The sequence below is a fragment of the Lygodium microphyllum genome, chromosome 25, assembly GCF_053477565.2.
Source record: "Lygodium microphyllum isolate KBCC chromosome 25, Lygodium_microphyllum_v1.1.10, whole genome shotgun sequence".
Classification (NCBI taxonomy): Eukaryota; Viridiplantae; Streptophyta; class Polypodiopsida; order Schizaeales; family Lygodiaceae; genus Lygodium; species Lygodium microphyllum.
This window is the reverse complement of record NC_141159.1, coordinates 90,691,475-90,713,577: the sequence shown is the minus strand read 5'-3', so window position 1 is coordinate 90,713,577 and position 22,103 is coordinate 90,691,475. Positions and strand designations below refer to the sequence as shown.

Sequence of the window (22,103 nt, the reverse complement as noted above, 5' to 3'; positions counted from 1 at the left end):
CAATCAAAGTGTGCACTCCTCCACTTTGCCTATGGGCATCAATGGAGTATTTCCAATAGGCGAATGGGCCTCCTATCTACACCTTTGATTTTTTTAGCCTAGGAGGAGGATTGCTTGTGCTCTTGAAGTGGGAGAATGTTTGCTATTCATGTTTCAAGATGCTAGATGTATGCTCATGGGGAAACCCTAGGGTTTTCCGAATAGGCTCTTGCTTAGCATGGTTGAAGATGAGTAAGACAGAGAACTAGGTGCCATGCAATGATGCTTGGTGGATGCTTCAGAAGGTGAGCTCCATTGTCCCATACTCACTAGTGGGGTTGGGGGGGGAGGGGGGGGGGGGGGGTTTATATATGTCTACTTCTCATAGAGTGTGCTTAGAGTATCCAAGGAGTTAACCATTTCGCAATCAGCAGGTAGTATCAAGCGACTTGTGTGAGTGGCTACTCAATCACATCATGGGAAGATGGCATTGTTGTGTGGTATGGAGAAGGATGCTAAGGTGGGGAAACTCGGTTAATGTCTCTATCGTACACCTTAGCCACCAGTAAAATCAAGTAGCCACTCAATCACTTCATGGGAAGATGCTATTGCTGTGTGGTGCAGAGAAGGATGTGAAGGTGGTGAAACTCTATACTAGGGTTCAGTTAATGTCTCTTATGTGCACCTCAACCATTGCTAAAATCAACTCCATCTCTGCACCATGTAGCTACTAGGACACATGCTTTGTCACCTAGTCATGGATGATGGATAACATCCACCATCTATTCCTAAGACCATACATCCAAGTGTATGGTCCATAGATAGGAGTAGTTTGGTCCATTTGGAGGAGCCAATAAGTGTGACTTGCTATTTCAAGATTTACAAATCACAAATATTCCCACCTCCAAAGGAAGAGGGAACTCCCCATGGCCCCCAACTCTCATACACAACTAGGGCCCACAATGGTAGAGCTCCCATGGGAGGAACTGGAATATTGGGGGGTGGAAGGTGGGAAGGAGAGGGGGTGATGACACTTGCTACAAAGGGGCCATGTTGGCGCAATGTGTGATTCCTCTTGAGATGCCCTCTCTTGGCTATGTGAAATGTTCAACCTGCACATGAGACAACATAAGTTATATCCACGAACATACAAGTAATGGACATTAGACTCACCTCCTAGCCGTAGGAACAAATGGGTTCACCCTCAAGCCTGGGAGCTAGCAACACATTGGGTCATGATTGCATCCCAAGAAGTGGCATCCCATACTACTAGTCCACAACGTTCTAATGTATGGATGCATGGCCTATAGGCCAAGTGTCTAAGAGGAGTGATCGCATAATAGTGTGCATAATAGGGCCTTGATTCCTATGAATAAGAGTCGATGGCCCTAACCCTAAAGTGCCCTTAGAGTGCTCGTACTAGCTCGCCCATCCATATGACCAAGGATGTAATAGTTCCCCCCTTACGAATGATTGTTATCCTTAGTAATATCCTCAAAAACGAAGTGGAAAAAATGACACTTTGATGAATATATTGGTTCCCAAGTAGCCTCTGCCTCTCCAAGTGGTTCTTTCGCTTAACCAAATACTTAGGATAACGGGTTCAACAAGATTGTGTAGTCCTACGGTCAAGAACTGATTTGGGCTCAAGTGGAACATAACAAGCAATGTCCTTGAGCTGCAAGACTTTCTCAATCGGAACTAGCAAATTACCATGCCCTAGTTGTTCTTTTATATGACTCACGTGGAACATTGGGTGGTGAACTTGGATCTCCAAAGGTAAATCAAGCTCGTAGGATATACTATTTATCTTCTTGGTAATCTGGAAAGGATAACAATGCCTTAAAGAGAACTTATAGCACTTGTCAATAGTATTGAATCGGAGTCCTTCGAGTTTTAGGGTAAACTCACATGCCCTCATGGAACTCTTGAGGAGTACGATGTCGGTTTGCATAAAATCTTGCACGATCTTGGGCCATTTCAATGCTTTCCCTAGCAATCATCAACATCTTCTACATATCATGTAGAAAGTCATATCCTTGGACATTTGGATGGGCACTAGTAGCATTGGTCACAATGATCATGAAGTGACTTAGTGTGAACGCACTAAGGGCACTTCATGGTTAGGGCAACTGAATCCTATTTATAGGGCTCAAGGCCTTATTGTGCACCTTATTGTGTGATCACCACTCTTTGAATCTTGGCCCACAGGCCGATGTGTTTGTACACTGGGATGGTATTGATTGGTGATACGGGATGCCAATTCTTGGGATGTGTTCGTGACCCAGTGTGCTACTAGCTCTGAGGCTCATGGGTGAGCCGTTCAGCTCTATGGTTGGGATGTGAGTCCTGATGTCCATTACCCATATGTTCGTGGATATAGCTTGTGCATGTCAAAATGAGCTCTTGTGCCACATTTGTAGAAGTGAGGTGAACCATGAATGCCTTGCTCCATTAGCACTGCCTCCATTATGTTGCATGCATGAGGTGCGAGTGTGCAAGGTAGAATGAAGCCAATCACATAGTTATCCTTGGGAAGGGAAGTGTCCCATAACTTGTCCTAGGACTGTACTCTCCTCCAACTCCACAGCGTTGACTGTTTGAAGTTGTTCCTTAGATAAGACCACACACAAGGCATACGATGGGGAGTACCCGTGGGTTGTGTTAGCCTTGGACCAAAGGTTTCCATTGCATGCTTCGTTCGAGGACCTTGTGAGTGAGGTGCTTGTCAATGGGAGAGGAAAACATTGGTGAGGTGGAGGTAGAGCTGACATAAAGAGTGGTAGCAGGGGCAGGATGTGCTAGAAGAGGTGCTACTAGCCAAGCAGTCACACAAGAAGTGGCTTCAGTCAAATGCACAAACAAAGACCTAGCATTGATTCTCCTAAACAATGGAACTACAATACATTTTGTTTTGGGTGCCAATGATGAGGAAAGAACTTCCCATGGATAGCTTATCATTGAACTCTCCCACTAGAAGCCAAGCTTGCCATGACTGCCCTACTAGGAGCTACATCCCGTTGTAGTCAAGGAGGATAAGAAAGATTAGGGGTCAAGAAAATGGATGGAAAACCACGAGAAAGGGTGGAAAGGTGCTATCCGTGGCCATTTTGATCTCTATGCCTACTCATGATCCCTAGATTTTATCTATATCTATACTAGTCTATACTTATACCTATATCTATACTACTAATTTTCAGATCTACCAACACAAATACCGAACCTGACACAAGTTGACATGGCAGCATTCTAACAGTCCTTTTTAAAAGGATACTACTTAAAAAAGGTGTATGGCTTGATTTTCTCTCCCCTGATGGGAAGTCTGGAACCGCGCACGGTCTTTTGGCCCTGGCCTCCTTTCCACGCGTCCCCCCCGCCCCGTGCTCCGCGCCCCGGTCCTCTCCCCCCCCCCCCCTTCTCTCTCTCTCTCACACAAATTCATTATTCGACGCTGTTCTTGGTCGTCTTCATTCTCCTCATCTCATTGCCAATTCCCCTACATTCCTGCTACTGCAATTCGGCACCCTCATTGATGTGGTCGTCATGCAGGCTCAAAGGCTGCTCTTTGTATGAAGCCCTCTTTCAGATTAGTGTGATTTTTCTTCCATTTCAGCATTCATTCTCTCTCTCTCTCTGTGTTCTTTGCTTCCGTATGTACACTCACATGGTATTGCTATTGAGTATGTAGTGAGAGATCCCTATATTCAGGTCTATGGATAACGCTTTGGGGATACAAAGACCATGACCTCTCGATATAGCCAAGATCTACTCTCTTCGTTTATCAACCATCAACCAACTGTCAACCAATATCCTCACACACACACACACACACACACATCTCGAATAGTTTAGTTTTTAAAATGTGGTCTTCTAACATATCTTAATTGATAAATGTAGGCTGCCATCTACCTAGATGAAGTCCTCCATGAGGCCATCTCCCATCCTACAATTGTGGGCATAATGCTTTGGACCTGCTGGCACTCCAACGGCTGTTACCGCATGTGCATCACTGACTCAAAAATGGCCAACTTGCCCACAGGTGATGTCATGGACAAAAGCTTCTCACTGAGTTGCAACAGGTGAAATGTTTGGATAGTGATCATCATCACACGAATCAGGATCAAATGATATTGATGCATGACCGACATTCAAGCATACGCTGGAGGGGGTCTGTTGGTGAACACACCATCAGTGTACATTGGCTCTCTACCAACTTTGCTGCTACACTCGCATTCGTCCCAGGTAAGGGAACGCAACATATTGTCCTAGAGTTGTCTGTCAAAGACACTTGCAGTACAGGCAGGGTGTCAGGTGGATGTCTGGCAGGTGCAGCGTGACACCAAAGGCATGGCCGCACCTGGTTTCTAACTTGAAGTCTGCACTTCTTTTTCCACTCTTCCACTTTTCTTTTCCCATCCAAGTTGTATTTACATTCATTCCAAAGATAGAATGGTATTTTGTTTGGTTTGTCACTTTAGCTTCCCTTGCTTTCTCTTATACACATGTATGTAAACATGCTTTAACAGACTCATGAGATGTACTCTCTTTTTTTTCGTAAATGAGATGTACTCTCTCTTTTTTTTTCTTAAAAGGTAATTGTATTAATTACGAAAAAAAGGTACAAGTTTACATGATTACAAGATACACGAGGGCTCTAAGCCAACGTGTGTAAGATCCCAGTACTAAGCCACAAAAAAGTTACACAATTCATGGCAAAGACCCATAGGAAATTGCCATATGCCAGGGAAGCAAGTCCTCTCGAGGGAGCAAGTTCGAGTGCCGAATGAGATCTATCTGCCAATGCAAGAGACCTTTAAGCCGGGCAATGTGTTTCGGTACATTAGAGGCCGAATAAAAAAGAAAGGCATTCTGAGTGGTCCAATTGTGCCAGCATCCCCAGAATCTGAAAAAGTGGAACAAGATCTTCATATGCAACTGTGGCGGTGTGGGGTATTTTGGCCGCACAAAAACCCAATCGAAAGGGGTTAGAGAGGACTCCACCACTATACGCCAAACCTGTGACAAGAGCGACCAGATCTTCTTGGCGAGCAGGCAAGAAATAAATCGATGTCGGGCCGATTCCACAGTACTGGTATAGAAGAAACAATTGCCATTCGAGATTCGACGCTTGGAAAGGGCGGAGGCAAGAGGAAGACCACCAATCATCACCCGCCAAAGAAAGACCTTACATTTGAAAGGTGTCTTATTCAACCAGCCCTCCATCACAGTTGCCTTCCACCATGACTGAGATTTCCGCAATCCCCAAACAGTATTAGCTTTAACACCCAGCCATTGATGATTTTTAATCAGAAGATGATACACCTGATTAGTAGATGCCTTTTCTAGACTCAACCGGCCTGCAAGGTCCCAGTCCTGCCAAGGACGATCCACCGCAAGGGCAGGAAAGGGTTGCCTGCCTTGAAGCACCAACAAAAGGTGCTCCCATAAGTCATGGTATCCATGCGGGATTTTGAAAAGTCTCTTGGCCATACGAAACGATGCGAAGACATTACGACTGGCAAAGGTGGCATCTGCAACTGAAGTCACACCCAGACGGGCCATGCGGTTAAATTTTGGTCTGAGCTCATGTTTGTCTTCCCATGAAAGTAATCTCGAGACTGCCAACAATTCCAATTGAAAGGAGTTAGTATGCAAGCGGTCCTCCGCTGGATGCCAACTCACCTTTTGGAGCACCACTTTCCAGGAGCCGACCAAATGCAATAACAGAGAAGAGGAGGGGCTAGAAAATCGGGAGTCTGCATTAAGGACATGCCACCAGGAGCCCCGAATTTGTGTATTGCCATGCCGAAGCCCGCTGTCCTCCAGAAAATAACGGGCTATAATGGTCCACGGGTGATGATCCACGCACATAGCGCGAAAAAGAGACCAACGAAGAGCCAGCATATGAGTTTCAGCGTCCAAAATAGGCCCACCACCCAGGCGTTTGGGGGTACATATATGTAACCACGAGATGCACGAAATACTTGCGTGCAATGAATCCTTCTTCCATAACATGAAACAAATAGGGCGAGTAAGAGCCTTCAAGGTAGTAGGAGTCCACGGCAGCAATGGCAAGAAATATGTGAGCATTGGCAGCATAATTGTCTGAGCCACTTTGAGGCGGACATGGAAGGGCCACGCTTGTGACTTCCAATACATAAACTTAGCTGCCAGTTTCTGTGAAATCCACTCCAGTAGTTGCTTTGGCCGAACATCAACACCCAACGGGTACCCAAGATGCCTGACAATGGAGCCACAGGGAACAACCTGACCCTGCCAGCCCAATGACTGCAAATCCGACTCCGTGCAGCTGAGAATGGCTGATTTGAAGGCATTGATGCGAAGACCCGAAGCATGACCAAAGAGTGTCCAAAAATCTAATGCCTTGCGAATGTTGTCCTTGTCTGCATGCAAAATCATAAAGCTATCATCAGCTAAAGCTTGGCTAATGAAGTGCTGCCCCAAAGAAAGAGACAATCCGGCCAGCTAATCAGAAGCTGCCATTGAAGATAACATTGAAAGAACCGGGTGGGTCACCAGGGCAAAGAAGAGAGGACTCAAAGGGCAACCCTGTCTCACCGAGTGTGCAAGGGCAAATGGCTCTGTAACCCCACCATTGAGCATAACACGCGAAGAAGCCTCAGCACTAATGGTATAGATCAATCGGGACATCCGAGTACCAAAACCCATAGCAGACATAAGTTCAGCAATGAAAGTCCAGTCTAAATAGTCAAAGGCCTTTTCCAGATCCAATTGAATCAATACCACTTCCTGACTAGAGTGCCTTGCATAGTCAATGGCCATTTGCACATTTAAGATATTATGCAGAATGTTGCGGCCCTTAATGAAACCATATTGAAGAGGATGCACAATAGCTGCAAGGTGCTTGTGGAGCCGATTCGCCAGCACTTTGGAAAAGATTTTATACATCGAGCCCATCAATGAAATTGGTCTCCACTGTTGCAACATTGACGGCGAAGGAACCTTTGGAAGCAATTTGATAAGGCCTTCTTTCCATGAGGAAGGCATGACCTCTGTTTCCCAAACGTGCTAAAACATAGCCACCAATGGCTTCACCAGTTGGGTAGACGAGCTCTCAAAGAATTCATTGGTGAGACCATCCCAACCAGAGCTTTTATCCTTAGGCAGATGTAACAAAACATCCATAACCTAAGATGTATCTCTCTCTCTCTCTCTCTCTCTCTCTCTCTCTCTCTATCACACACACACACACACACACAGAGATTATTAGTACCATGTAAAAGTGTTCGACAATCAGTGTCTCCAACCATTCTAGGTTTGGGGTAACTGCGGTTGAAGACTAAGAATAATCGATTGCTTATCTAGGTTTATAAATTCATTTTTTATTGCTCAAGGGAATGCTTATCACATAAATGAATGTGTTGATGGTCTTTTATTGAAGGCATTTAGCCCTAACTTTCATATTATTTATTTTCATTTTCTTGAGAGAGAATGCTTTTTGGTGCTTATAAAGATGAGAGGTGAATTGGTAAGCCATTTAAATGTCCAAAGTAATTGAGAACTCAACTTGAGTTGCAATTTTAATGTGAAATCAAAGAAATGAGTGTGGTCCTATCCATGATTGCCTTTGTAGATCATTTTCAGCCAGTTGTCTTACCAAAACTCTAAGTAGTTTGGCCGATGCCAAGGACAATGTATGGTAGGGAGTACAATGTCCAGTAATACTTCCAGATTTCTTAAGATATAAAGTGGAATATTGATTATTTAGTCGAAGCTTCATCAAGCGAACACATGCAAATGAGAACACATGCTATCATTGATTGCAATTTGTAGACAATCTAAGAAATTTCACTGGTTTATGTAACCTCTTGCAGACATGCATATGTTATTGTGAGAAATAATAAGAGAGGGTGGTGCATTGTTTATATATTGCAAGAACTTCGTTCTTAGTTTGGGGTATAGTTAATGGGGAAGGCATATATATATATATATATATATATATATATACATATATATATGTATATATATATATATATATGTATGTATATATATATAGATAGAGAGAAAGAGAGAGAGAGAGAGAGGAGTTAAAATAGCATCGTGTTATAGATGCACTTAAGACCCAGCTTGTCAAGTACTAGCTAGCGTGAAGCAGTAGTTAGTTTGATGCTATGGCAACCTGATGTATGGCCTTGAGGGGCACCTCCACAAGCCAGATTTTGGTCTTCGGAATCTAGCACGTACAGGTGCTCCTCCATGGCCATACATCATGGTCGAATCCTTGAGGCTTAACATTCATCGTCATTTGGTCCGAGGCTCAACGTTCATTGTCATCATTTGGTGTCGCTTTTGGTTTTCCTCTGAGCAAAAAAAGGCCATGGATGGACTACCTGAATCACATTGGGAGCCCTTGAACTCAAAACACTATCATTGGCAGAGAGTAAACGTCTTCCATTGAATCAGGAATCACCATGTGCTCCAATTGATCCTATCTGTAATCTGCGTGCCTCTTGATGTTGGTGGCTTCTGCCTGAAGTTGGGAGACTATCAAGCTTGAAGAGGTGATTTGGCTTTATAGATGGAAACCCTGTTGCCTCCATATGCAGAGTGTCCACTTGCAACACAAGCTTTTGATGCAATGTTGCCATGCTGCTACTGCTGTGATGAAGAAAAAATAATAATTTTGGACCCTCCAAAGTCCGACTACCCATGAGAGCTTTAACACTGCACCAAAACTACAGAATTGAAGGTGGGAGCCCTTTGACCTGATGCATCACAGAATATGGGTAGGTGTGGCTATGAGGTGCCTTCTCAGTCCTCATATCTTACAGTAGTACTCGTGATATATACAAGGGGAAAAAGGGTCTCACTACTGAATTCATGCCATACTGTGGAACATATGCAGTTCTGCATGCTTTGATGCTCCATGCTCACAGATGTAGGACAGATCTCTGATCAGCCATGGTCAACCATGAACACTTGCTTGTGATACCTCGATATCCAAACAGCTAGGCAACCAAGGAGTCACCTCTGCAATTTCCACATGGCAATGCCTGCTGCTACATCACTGCTTTGCCTGCAAGTATGCATGTGCCCATCCTAGGTGGTGTCTGGTGTATTATATGCAGCCTGCATTGAGAGAAAGGAAAATTGTGAATTTTTAGTTTCTGGCATTAGAAAATTGGAAAAACAATGGTGCTAATCAAGCATAATTGCGGTCTAGCATTCATGGATGAAAATAAGCCTTGTTTATCATTTGTTCAAAAGCGGTGTAGGGTTCAGGGTTTGGGTCCTGGGAGATCTCAGGGCCCTTGTAGGTGGCACATTTGGAAAGCCTGGTGTGAATAGTTTTTAGAAGAGACCAGACCTGAATGGTCACCATTTCAGCAGAGCTTTGGAACTCTTTCACTTCCCAGAAGGTCATTGGGACCAATTTCACAAGTGGACACATGCCATCAATAGGAGCTTACATGACTCTTCCACTGCAGGTAGGGGAGGCATAACTTATTCTTCATTTGGCGTGATGGCAGCCTGGCAGCCCCCTTTGAGACCACTGTCCTTTGTGGAGGCTCCTTGCCTCCATCCCCATAGACCACCTCGAGAGGCCTCCTATCTACCCAGTTCTCTTTAAGTAATGTAATAGCCACTCTTATTTTCACAGAGAACTCCCAATTCTTGCTTTGCTGACTAGCTGGTACAACCATCCAATGAAGAAATGAGAAACATTTGCCAGCATAAATAAAACTTGTTATAGCACTACTACTTACAGCTTCCTTTGCCCAAGCTTTAAGCTTTGGCCATCTCATGATGACTGATTTAGCACAGAGATCTGAGTTGACCAGGAATTTTCTTTTTATACCCACCCATATCCTGTTCTTGCTTGGATTTTGGAAAGGTTGAGAGCAACCCAGAGAGGTCATGGTTGGATGAAGGCATGTACTGATACATTCGCTGGTCTGCAGGACGTGGGACAGTATGAAGGGCCATTGGAATGAGGTTGCTGGTCTTCTGAGGACTGTAGCAAAGATCCTCAACTGTATCAGTGCAAGCACCTTAAATCCAAAGCCAACATTCGTTACAATGTAGCCTTCGTTACATCCTAGTTCAGAAATATTGGACTGGCATAAGCAAATGGACAGAAACCCAACGCAACTGGGAAGGATTATAAGCAATAGTGAGATATCTTAGGTACATGGCAGTGTCATCAGCTTGTTCCATTGGACAAGTACCTTGTTGTTGGCATTCCTATAAAGGCTAGATTTTTCCGTCTAATCATTTCTCGACAGAAATTATTTGAGTGAGGGTACTGACCGACTCCAGAAGGGGAAAAGGTTTATTCACGGAAAAAGCACATTTTTTGATTCCACAAGGGATTGTGATGTTTTTCTGTGGTATTGCAGAATCATGTCCCATAGCAGTCTGCTTTCTCTCTTTTCCTATGCAGTCTTGAGGTTCAACAATTAGGAAGTCACAATAAAGCATGGCTTGTGTCAACTTAACTGAGTACTGAGATATCTTGCAACTGTTTTTGTTTCTTGATGTTTAAATGTGGAATTACTTTCTCCAAGACATGTTTCACATATTATGAGTCATGTTGTTTCAAAATCATTTTAACATGATGTGCAAAGATCTTTAACAACTCAACCATTTTATATCAGGTGTTTCTGAAGCGATGGAAGCACTCAAAATCTACAGGTCACTCCATGCTAGTGGAACGCCTGCTCCACTTTGGGCTGTTGCTGAAAACTATCGATTTGAACCTGGACTAATTGAGGTTTATTTCCATTGTGTTCCTTAGAAAAGATAAGCCTAAATCTAGGATTGCAGATTGTCAGGATGGGATGACATCTGTTTGTGTTCGGTTACAGTTCAAAATATTTTTAAGTACAATATTTGCAGGCAGCTAGGATTGTTAAGGAGGAGATTGGTGAGTTGATGACTGTTGAGGTGATTGCTGAAGCACCAATGAATAGTGCAAATCCGTACTTTTCAAGTGCTTGGAGACAGGCCTTTCAGGTGTGTACAGGCTGTGCTTGTCCCCCTCTTTTACAAAGATGTTTGTAGTAAGCAGTCAAAGAAAAAAAACCAACAGAAAATCCATGGGTTTTCAATACTTCATGCTAGTTGCATGTTTACATATTTCCTGAAGTGCTGATAATGCTGCATATGTGGCTTCCTCCAAGTACACGTGACAAAAATATGGCCTTTATTTGCTCATGAAAGTGTTCAAAATGCTGTTGAATTGCTGGCTCAGCAAGTGTGTATGACAAGGGAATGGATACATTGTCCCGTTTGTTGCTACTTTTGTGCATCACTGCCTCAATTGGCAAACTTAACTAGCAAATTAATGCTATTGATGGGCACTGGACTGCCAAAAATTATTAGCAAAATGGTCGATGCCAATTCCAATTTTGTCGTTCTCAAATTAATGTCTTTTGAGGACAAGCTGAACATTGCTATAACATCAACATTGATGCAGGGCGGATTCACCCTTGATATGGGAGTTCACTTTGTCGCAGGGTTGCGCATGGTAAGCTGTTCTCACATCAACAGATTCCTTATAAGAACAATAAATATATCTGGAACATGGAAAGCAAATGCTCATTCTTGGGACTTGGAAATTTTCCTTAGGATGTATGATCAAAAGATAGCAAATAGGTCCACCTGAGGCTTAGCTAGGTCTATTTCAATATAAACATAGTGTTTCCTGTACATTGCCCTATGGCAAACACATACAGGTACGCAGTTATGGTTCAGCGCATGGATCATACATGGTCCTAATCTTACCAGAAAATATGAACTGTATATACTTAATTTTACAAGAAAACTGCATCATACATGAAGCTTCAAGTTGATACTAATTGCAAAATTCAAATTGAAGATTCATGAATCATAAAGGAGTCCAGAGTCCAGAGTCCAGACTCCAAGTCCAGTGCATGGGCCAATTGTTAAACCATGATAGATCAAGGTGGCAGGGATCTACTATTAAACCAAGGTCCAAAACCACTCTTGCTATATGCATATCACTTCATTGTTTAGCTCCTTTGTATGCAAGTTCTTGCAAGATGGAGGCTTGAAGCTAGGGCCAACTTTTTCCAATTGCATGAACCATATCCAAAAAAAAGGGCTCCTCACCTTCCAAGGAGGAATATCTTTTGCAAAGAAGCCCATTCTTTGGCCAAAGCACCCTCTGACAGCTTCTGTTTCTTTTGCACATGCTTATGAGAAGATACACTCCCAACATTAGAATTTAGCACCATGTGCTGATGCGTCAATACTACTGGCAGTCCCCAAATCAGCCACATCTGTGTCAAAATGTGCCTCCAAATCTTTCACCGGTGCCACAAGTATCCTTTACACTTTCAAGTGGAGATTCACACTTGTCAGCCCCATAGCCGTTAAATGTGAGGATGTGTGCTTTATGTGGACCAGTCCCCCATCCCAAACATGGGGGCAGTACTTGCATTTGCTGAACTAGACATGTCAGGACCCCGTGTGCATGAAGAGATGTCCAGCCTAAAGGAAGATGGAAGATCAAAGAAATTAGTGATCTTTAACTTGATATTTTTTATATTATCTAGATGAGTAGCTGTGAAGTTCTGAAACAGGTAGCAGGATCAGAAGTACTTTCTGTAGCTGCTTTGTCACGACATGTAGACCTCACACTGCCAGCACCTGACAACATCTCAGTGCTTTTGTAAGCTAACTTTTTACCTGCCTCACTGTTGCATATGGCTGTCAATTGAAGCCACAACTCCCATAATTTTCCTTGCTGTAATATCTTTTAAAAACAAAATAATGGTGCATGAATGTCCAAGCAGGAAGCTGAAAAATGGATGTCCTGGTATTTTTGTTATGTCCATGTCAGCTACCTCAAGAAAGGTATGTCTCCCATCTGCAAGAATGTCTACAGATTATGCATTATAAATTTCTCCAATTTGCTACTTCTATTATATGCTTGTTTGATATTTCAAGCTTTGTTAGTTCAAGCTGAGAATTGGAAACACGCCTTTTATTTCCCAAAAGCTCTAGGCCCTCTTAGCTGGATTTAATGTAGAGAAGGGTGCTTGTGTTATATTTTCTGTACATTTTTGCAGATGTCTTGGCGGGTTGTAGGATCCAAAGGAACTGTCGAGGCTGAACGTGGCACTGAAAGTGGCCAACATGGCTACATGGTAAGTGAGGGATTGTACATAGGGTCTTGATGGGTGGTGTATCCTCCTTAGCAACATCTGGGAGAAAGCTATCACATGCACTCTGTAAACTGCAGGTAAACTTCTATCCATCAGGAGGGAAGCCAAAGTCATCATTTTACCCCTTTGCTGGAGTGCACGAGGAACTTAAAAGCTTTGCTGCTGATGTAGCAAGCCTGACATTTAAGGTATGACTTTTTGAGTGCTGAAATTGGAAGGTATATCCTATTACATGTTGACTTCCATAGCATGGAATGTTGTGGAAGGATTGGTGGTTTAAGAGTGATAGCACAGTCCTTTCCCACGAAGTCTTCCAAGTTTGAGAATTCACCATATCTTCACAGTTCAGGCCATGAGGCTATATCAAAGTCAATTGATTTTACTCTAGAATTTGCAGGGTTTGCCTGTGACTGAGGTTGATAAGCGAAGTTCACCGATTGAAGGGGCTTATGATGTGGCTGTCATTGAAGCTATGCTAAAATCGGGAGCACAGAGTGGTGCTTGGGAATCTGTGCAAGTTATAGATTAGGTCTTTTTTGTTGTATTAGGTAGTTGGGGGGCCCCAGATCTCAAATTTGAAGGGTGTTGAAGCTCCCCTTTTCTTTTTAAAGGGATTGAAGGCCACAACTGCCTTCCTAAATTTTCTACCATTCATTCAAAGGGCAATATATCTTTAACCCTTCTTTAGAAGGGTAAGCTTTCTTTTTAAGGGTGTTGTTACCTTCAAATATTAGGCTTGGCTGGGGGTATTTGCATTCCCAACTCCTTGAATTTTGTAGATTTGGACTTTACAATTGTAGAGGATCCGAATTTCATCAAAGTGGGTATCCACAATGTTAAACTGACACTGCACTGTGAAATAAGATATGTAAAAACTAAACTTGTAGGATTTCCCTAAGCTAATTGGAGAATGTCAGTATCATGGCTCTTGACTGAAATCTCATTGCAAAGGCTAGGCATAGCTATGAGGTTTTGGGTGACTTTAATATTGTTTCAGTGGCATCAAATTTCTTTTTTCCATAGAAAAGAAAAGGCTTGCTATAATCTGGCAACAAGGTGGGGCCAAAGAAGGAGCAATTTTAAATGCTATTTTGCTAGGCCAATTCCACAACACTATGTAGATTAATGTATATGACACACCATGAAAGAAGCATGTATATGACAATGCATGAAATGGAAGGTAGCATGACATATACATGCTTCTTTCATGGTGTGACATCAAACCTTGTGCATACCATGGTTAGGATACAAAACCTATTAGTGACACATTACCTTGGCATGTCACTTTGCACATGCATATTTCTTGGCACATCCACACTTAGGATATCGAGGCCAACACAAGCAAATGCCCTAATCCTACTATATTTTCTTGTTATGTAAAGAAAGTAGAAACAAAACAATTGTACACATTGTAATCATAGATTGGGATTGTTATGACTAGATGCAAGTGTTCAAAACTAAGGTCTAGAATGTTGTGATTTAAGTAGATTAGGAGTCTTTTGATTGGCCTAAAGCATTCAAAACTAAGGTTTGGAGTGTTGTGTTTTATTTGAGGAAAATACAACTATTATAAAAGGCCTTAGTCAAAAGACTTTGGAAAAAATATGAGTGATCTACAATAACAAGGTTTTGCCAATAGTAGCCAATCAAGAGGGGTCAAGAATGATCAAATGCAAGTCTAGATGAAAGGAGGTGCTAGAGTACCTTGTATGAAGAATGGTCTTCTCCTCATACCCTAAAATGTATCCCATATGCCATTTAAGGTTGATTGGCTGATAAAAGTGTCATCTAAAAACCCCACAATATAGCTCTTTTTTACAAATTTACATAAAAAAGTTAATTGGCAATCATAAATATCATGACACTCAAATAAAACATTTTGGGGCACTTTAGTATCTTTATCAAGTAGACAAGGTTTTGAACAAAGGGTTCACAAAAGAGTGATAATGTGAGGCCAATAAAGTGATGCAAGGATCCATTGTTTAATATCATGACACTCAAATAAAACATTTTGGGGCACTTTAATATCTTTATCAAGTAGACAAGGTTTTGAACAAAGGGTTCACAAAAGAGTGATAATGTGAGGCCAATAAAGTGATGCAAGGATCCATTGTTTAAAGATTTTACAAAACTCAATTTATGAAAAATTTTGCATGACTCAAATATTTATATGCGATAGATAAGAATTTGTATCATATCTTTAAGTGGCTAAAGAAGATGCAAAAATGCCACTAAATTAGTGAAGGGTGCACTTTGCTTTTAGGGGATGTTACTTTATTGGCCCCTTTAACCTAGTGTATGGATGATCTTTGCCAATGTCCTAGAGAAAGTCACTCTTGTAGGTGCATCTTAAATGGGAGTGTTGTGGAATTGGCCTAGCAAAAAAGCATTTAAAATTGCTCCTTCTTTGGCCCCACCTTGTTGCTAGATTATAGCAAGCCATTTCTTTTTTATGGAAAAAAGAAATTTTTTTGCTAGGACAATGCATAAAATGGAAGGTAGCATATATAAGTAGTTCCAAACTTATTTAAGTAGTGTACACATGTAGATTAATGTGCCAAAGAAATGTGTCATATATGGTTGCCTAATCCAAGTAGGCATAGTTGGTGAATTTATCTAACAATATGAGGTCTAAAGAAGCATGTATATTCAACATATGTTTCAATATGAACAAAGAGTACATAAATGTAAGGAACCACAAGTAGATATGTGTTGAGTTGCTAACACAATTATATTGATCTAGATATAGGTGCAAACATCGTTTTTGCCTCGCCCCCCGGTCCCCCCCCCCCCCCTCCCCCCCCTTCTGCAATAAATGCTGAAGGCAATGTAATGAAAAATGTTCTTGGAAAATGTGATGACTAAAATGGTTGGATATTGCTTTTGGTTCCCATGGCTTATTAATTAATGATTGTGTCAATATTACAACCACCCAAAACATTCATAGATGCATTAGGAATTGTTTATTAGCATTGCCTAGAAGCTATGTCCATGTCCAAAAGTATTGTCAAAGTAACCAAATTTGTATCCAATGCATTTAGACATTGTTATATACCAAATTTCTTCCAAGCAAAGTGGGATGGTTTATTACCATCTCCAAAAAGCTATTATCTATGGTATTAAAAGAGGAGCTTCATAAATTATCACAACTTATATCCCACTTGATACTTACATACCATAGTAGTACTTGGCCATCTTCTTATCATTATAGTTAATGCTACATAGATGATCTTTCAATCTCTCTTTTGTTGGACCAAAAGTTCAAAGATTTGAGCTCTCGGCCATGATCTAGTTTCTCTAAGAAAGTAGTGGCAAGGCTTAATTGAGCCTTTGACTCCACATTCTCCATCCGGTGCATGGAGATTGTTAGAATGGCCAGTTGGTAGAGCTCTTGTTGCAACAACATTGCATAGCTATGAATTTCTACTTGTCTTAAATTGACCCTATTTGTGTATTGACATTGCAAGGTCTATAGCCAATTTCCATAGGATGGCTTCATAAGTTCTCTTAACATCTCCTTCCACTCGACTTATTTCTCCCATCATGCTCATTTCAATAGTATCTTGCAATCCTATAAAGTTGACTTTAGTTGAGCTTGCTAGTTCTCTTGTGCTTCTTTTGCAAGGTGAGGCATCTTGGCTTTTTCTTATTCTAGTTGGAAAATATGATCTATAATTTGAAGTCTAGCTATAATTTTCTTATCTCTTACTTGTTCAATCTCTTAGACTTTTGTGCTCAATTGTTCTATTTCCTTATTGTGGTCAGCAAGTTGGGTCTAGAAGTTGTGCATCTTTGCTTAGTAGACTTTTCCAAGAACTCTTAGTGTGTATTCTTTTCTTGATCTAACTTCATCTATATTTCTAGGTGATCCTTCACTACTTGAGTCTTATCTCTTGAGTTCCTCGCATAGACTTTCTACTGTATTGAGGTTTCCTATTGCACATGCCATCTTACTTGTACACTCTTGTGAGCTAGTAGTGGACTTTGCAAGTCTTTGCTTTTCTCTCTAAGATGTAGCTATAATGCCCTCCACACACCTTCCCTTTTCTAGCTTTCTAAGCTTTGTATGCATGTTCTACATTTTCTCCATTAGTTGTGAAAATTTGCCTTGGGCTTCTAAGGGTAGTCCTTGAAGCATTTATACATTAATATAATAACCCATATCCAAGATTTTTATATCAATCTCTATCAAATGCTAATTTTTGTCATTTCACAGATTGCTCAAGATAGTTTTGATTTTCATTCTAATCTTGAGCTTGGAAAGTCACTCCCCATTCACATGAATTGTAATACTTCCTAGGATTGCATAGGGGGAGTTGTGATGGAAAGTTGCACAGTGTACGTTTTGGCTTTTGTGTTGGTGTGCTTGAGTACAAATTTATATACAAAGGTATACACATCTACCATTTCAAGACATCAATTAGTAGGTCACATGAACCTATTCTACTAGCAGTTGTACAAATGTAGCATGATGGTATCTTCTAATGGATGGTTAAAGGTTAAGATAATAAGAACTTGAAACAGCATTGGAGTGAGATAAATGTGATCATATTCAAATGTTTTTATGGATGATGTTGTTTGATGTTGGTCATGGTTTGGGAACCCACTCATTCCTAGTGTGCACGTAGGATAAACCATCACTATAAAAATATGGACTCAAATTGTGTCAAATGGTCTAGATTAGTGAGATTCTCAAGTGTTGTCTCTATGCAACTACATTTGAAGAAGGTGGATTTCTCTCGTGAGATTTAGATCACCATCCAAGGATGCCTTGGTAAATATGAGTTCGAATTCCTACCATAAAGAGGGTTGAGACTCTACATTCTCCACCATGTTCTCATCCAAGCCTTGGTTTTTTGTTTAAATGGGCAACCCAATAATACATTGTTTACAAACCCTTTTGTGTTAGGTAACATATAAAAGATAGTATGTAGACTTTCAATCTCAATTTCCAATATTACTTTGCACATTTCCAACAATGCATAACGAGCATCTCCTTATGGATTCACCTTAGCAGTAAGTGGAATTAGTGGAGGTTGCCCAATGCTCGTCCAATTGTCATATGTCGTGATATTATAGTCAATACCTTCATGAATCAAGGCATTGTTTGTGTGCAATTTCTTTGTTGCTAGCTTGATTCAAAGGTAAGTGCCAATTCTTCATTATCCATCTTTGGGGTTCATCTTAGTGAATGTGATAGCACATATTGCAATCGATGGTAGTGCCATTGGAGGTTCATGCAGTACGTGTGTTGGTGGGTGATATCTTTTGATTCTTCTACTACTAAAAAAACCTATGCCTTTACCATCAAGTGTTTCAAGTTCCATTTTGGTAGTTCTACTGATTGATTACACACAAAAAGGACTTAGGTCCAAACTACTTTTTTAAAAAATCTTTAATGGAATAAAGCAACACTAGATCACCTTCTTGGAAATCTTTGTTTGAAAAGCTTGTTAAACCAAGCCTTCTATCGAGCTTTCTCATAGATGAGAGCATGCATTGCCAATAATCTAGTTTTGGATAATCTCTCGTGCATATCCACTCTTAAGCTTGGATAAAGAATTCAACCGACATGATGGCATCAGTGCCATATGTCAATTTAAATGAAATTTGTCAAGCTACAGTCTTGTAGGATGTATTATATTCTCACATCACTGCCATAAGTTTATCCAATCACTTCAAAAAGGAGAGACTATATTGGTCAGCACATTGGTTAGATCTTGTTTATTGCTTCAGCTTGGCCGTTTGCTTGCACATAGTAGGGCAAGATTTCTAATGAGGATAACCAAAGTAGACAACATATGCACGATTACCTCATTAATGAAATGTGTACCTTGGTCACTCACAATCTCGATGGGACAACCAAATCAAGAGATTACTTGCTCTTATAAGATTTTTGCTATTGTTTGTGCATCGTTCTTTCATCATGTGGCTCTAGCCTCAACCTAATTGGTCAAATAATTAGTGCAACAATGATATACTTAATTTATGAATATTGAGTTGCATGACTTATAGGCCCGAAAAAATCTATTCCTCACTTTTCAAAAGGTTGGCATACTACTACAGGTGTAAGCTCCATCTTGTCTTTCCTTACTAGTATCTTTGTGCCTTGGCATCAATTTTAGTGTTTAATAAACTTACCTACATTGCAAAGCAGGGTAGGCCACTGCAAACTAAGACTACGAGATCTTGCGGGGTAATACAATCTCCATTGAAATGACCTCTTACAACCCTCATGTGCACTTTAGCCAAAATGTCATGCATCTCATGCTCACATACACATCCTCCCAATAAGCCATCTTGGCCTAACAAATACAACTTCTCATCAATAAGTCGATAGGGTTGTGCTTTGATTATGAGGTGATAAAGTTGAGCCCTTTCTATTGGGTGATCCATTATTCCTTTTTCTAATACATGGACAATATCATCGGCCCAATATGGGATGAGTTGTGCTTTGAAGATATCCTCTTCTCTTGAAATGTTAAATAAGTGTGCATCTAGGAGATCATCCACAATGCCATTCCCTGCAAATTCTCCGTTAAGTACTCTAGGCAAATGATTAACCATGTAGTATTGTTTTCCTTTTCTTACAGCCATTGAGAATTCAAATTCAAGTAGAGATAGCAACCATAATGCTATGCATCTTGTAGCGCATGGCTTATTTAGAAGGCACGACAAAGCCTAGTGGTCCATGAAGAAAGTTAATAATGTTGCTAATAAATACGATAAAATTTTCTTAATGACAAACACATCACCAATCTTTCCACCTCGATGGTAGAATAATTCCTTTCAATATTAGTGAGCTATAGGCTAGCCAAGCTCATTGGATAATCCAAGTTGTGTTCTCCAAGCTAGCATAGAACTACCCCCATGGCAAACTTTGAAGCATTAATGTGCATATGGGAGGTCACTTTCCAATCTAGGGCTAAAAATTTTGATGCCATTGTCATATCCTTTTTTAGCTATTTGTAGGCACATTTGTATTTCTTGGTCCACTTGGCAATAATCAATAATTTATATAAAAGTCGAGTGATCAACATGCAATTTAGCACCAACCTTTGATAGTATCCCATGTGGCCAAGAAAACATGAACTCCCTTGTTGTTCATTTGAGGTGGTAGATCAACAATAATTCTGACTTTGATAAGTCAGTTGACATGCCATTCTTAGAAACCATGTGCTCGAGAATACGACTATGTTTGATCCAAAACTAGCATTTGAAAGAGTTCATGGAGAGATTGTATTGTCTACAATATTGAAAGACAACTTGAAGCTTTGCCAAATGTTTAACCCAATTGGTGTGCACCCAGAGATCATCCATGAATACTTTCAATCATTTATAGAGAAATCCTTGAAAATGATGCAATGAGTTGTTGTAAAGTGGTAGGATTGTTAGTTAGGCCAAATGGAATTACTTTACGTGCAAACACTTCCATTTAGTTGCAAATACCATATTGTGCCTATCATTCCAATGAAATTACACATGGTTATAACCAAAAAATCCATCCAAAAAATTGTGAGCCTTTTTTCCTACAACTCTTTCCAACATGTGTTCTATGAGAGCAACGAATAATTATGTATCTTTGTTGCTGCATTGACCTTTTTATAAGTCATACACACTCTGATTTTTTCATTTTTCTTTGGTATAATGACAATACGTGAAACCCAATCCATGTGCTTGATTTCATAAATTAATCCTATGTTTAGGAGTTTGTATATTTCCTCTTTGGCAATGTATGCATGCTTAGGATTCTTTGCGTGAGAATATTGTTTCACAAGCACCCCAACTGGCACCATGGGAATGTTATGGGAGATGATGCTAGGGTCTATCCCGTTGAGCTCTTTGATTAACCAGGCGAATACATCCTTGATTTCTTTCAAGAGATGAACAAGATTCCTTGTCCTTAGTAAGGTTTTCAACTTTAAAGACTCATCTAGGCTTCTTGCCCTCTTTAGCTAAATCGACTTCCTTTACTTTAGTTGGTCCTTCTATTGGTTTGTTGGTGTATCCTTGATGTTTCACACTAGCAATACCACTATTCAATCTCCTTTCTTGAACTTCATGAAGAATTTAGGGAGATCTTGAGTTTTTTTCTATTTCTCAGCATTGGAACTATCTTATGCATTTCCTCTTCAATCTATCGTGTCATTAGTGGATTAGAAGATCTCCTTTGGTGCATTGGGTCTTAGGTTATAGGATTCTAGAGTCATTGTCAAAGCTAACTTCTGATTTAGAGTTGAAGTTGCAGCCCTCGCTAGATGAGGGTGTTTTCTCATGTTGTTGTTGTAGTTCGAATTCAACTCCAATATCATATAATCCTACAAGATCTGCTTGGATGAATTTTATTAATAGTATTTTATGAAGGCTAAATTCAAAGAGCAAAGCCAAAGCACAAGTGCAAGATTTATTTGATGGTGGATTATTATTTTCGGAGTACTTCAATGTATTATTTTGGGCACTTATGTATTATTGTTGTATTTCATGGATATCAGATATCATGGCCATATTATTTTGTGAGAGTTGACAAGCTCACAATAATTGTGTACATTGTATTATTCTCTCCAATTTTATTTGTCACACTCACAATATTTATGTGGATTGCACACATGGATTTGTGACTAGAATAGTGTAGGCTAGATCTATTTAGGTTAGGGACAAAGCATGCTTCAAGGAATGTCTAACATAGTTTCTACAGAATTGATAGGATGCCCAAGGGATCAAACCATAATTCACAACAGTGGAAACCCTAAAATGTAAAAGGGGTACAAACCCTAAAATGCAAAGAGGCCGCCACCCTAGAGAAGTGACCTAACCCTAACCCTAATTTGTATCTATTTAAGGGTGGGAGGTCTCAATGGTATTCACCCTTTTGACACATCCATGCTGCGAAAGCTTTGTTAGTACAACCATTCAATCCTTTTATTCTATCAACTTGCTTCCATTGTTGAG

At 40.6% G+C, this 22,103-nt stretch overlaps 1 protein-coding gene across 2 annotated transcripts in view; it reads left to right on the top strand.

Annotated features, from left to right (window-relative positions):
• Nucleotides 1-14,001, top strand: part of LOC148014488 (NAD(P)-binding Rossmann-fold superfamily protein) — a 101,369-nt gene extending 87,368 nt beyond the window's left edge. The window contains exons 6-13 of one of the 2 annotated variants that reach the window (XM_087666344.1): nt 10,620-10,735; nt 10,861-10,977; nt 11,441-11,491; nt 12,570-12,658; nt 12,783-12,843; nt 13,059-13,136; nt 13,232-13,342; nt 13,543-14,001. In XM_087666344.1, coding sequence (XP_087522470.1) covers nt 10,620-10,735; nt 10,861-10,977; nt 11,441-11,491; nt 12,570-12,658; nt 12,783-12,843; nt 13,059-13,136; nt 13,232-13,342; nt 13,543-13,683 — 764 coding nt within the window. In that variant the 3' untranslated portion in view covers nt 13,684-14,001. The remainder of the gene's footprint in view (nt 1-10,619; nt 10,736-10,860; nt 10,978-11,440; nt 11,492-12,569; nt 12,659-12,782; nt 12,844-13,058; nt 13,137-13,231; nt 13,343-13,542) is intronic. The other variant, XM_087666345.1, reaches the window with a different exon arrangement.
• Nucleotides 14,002-22,103: the final 8,102 nt, after the last annotated feature.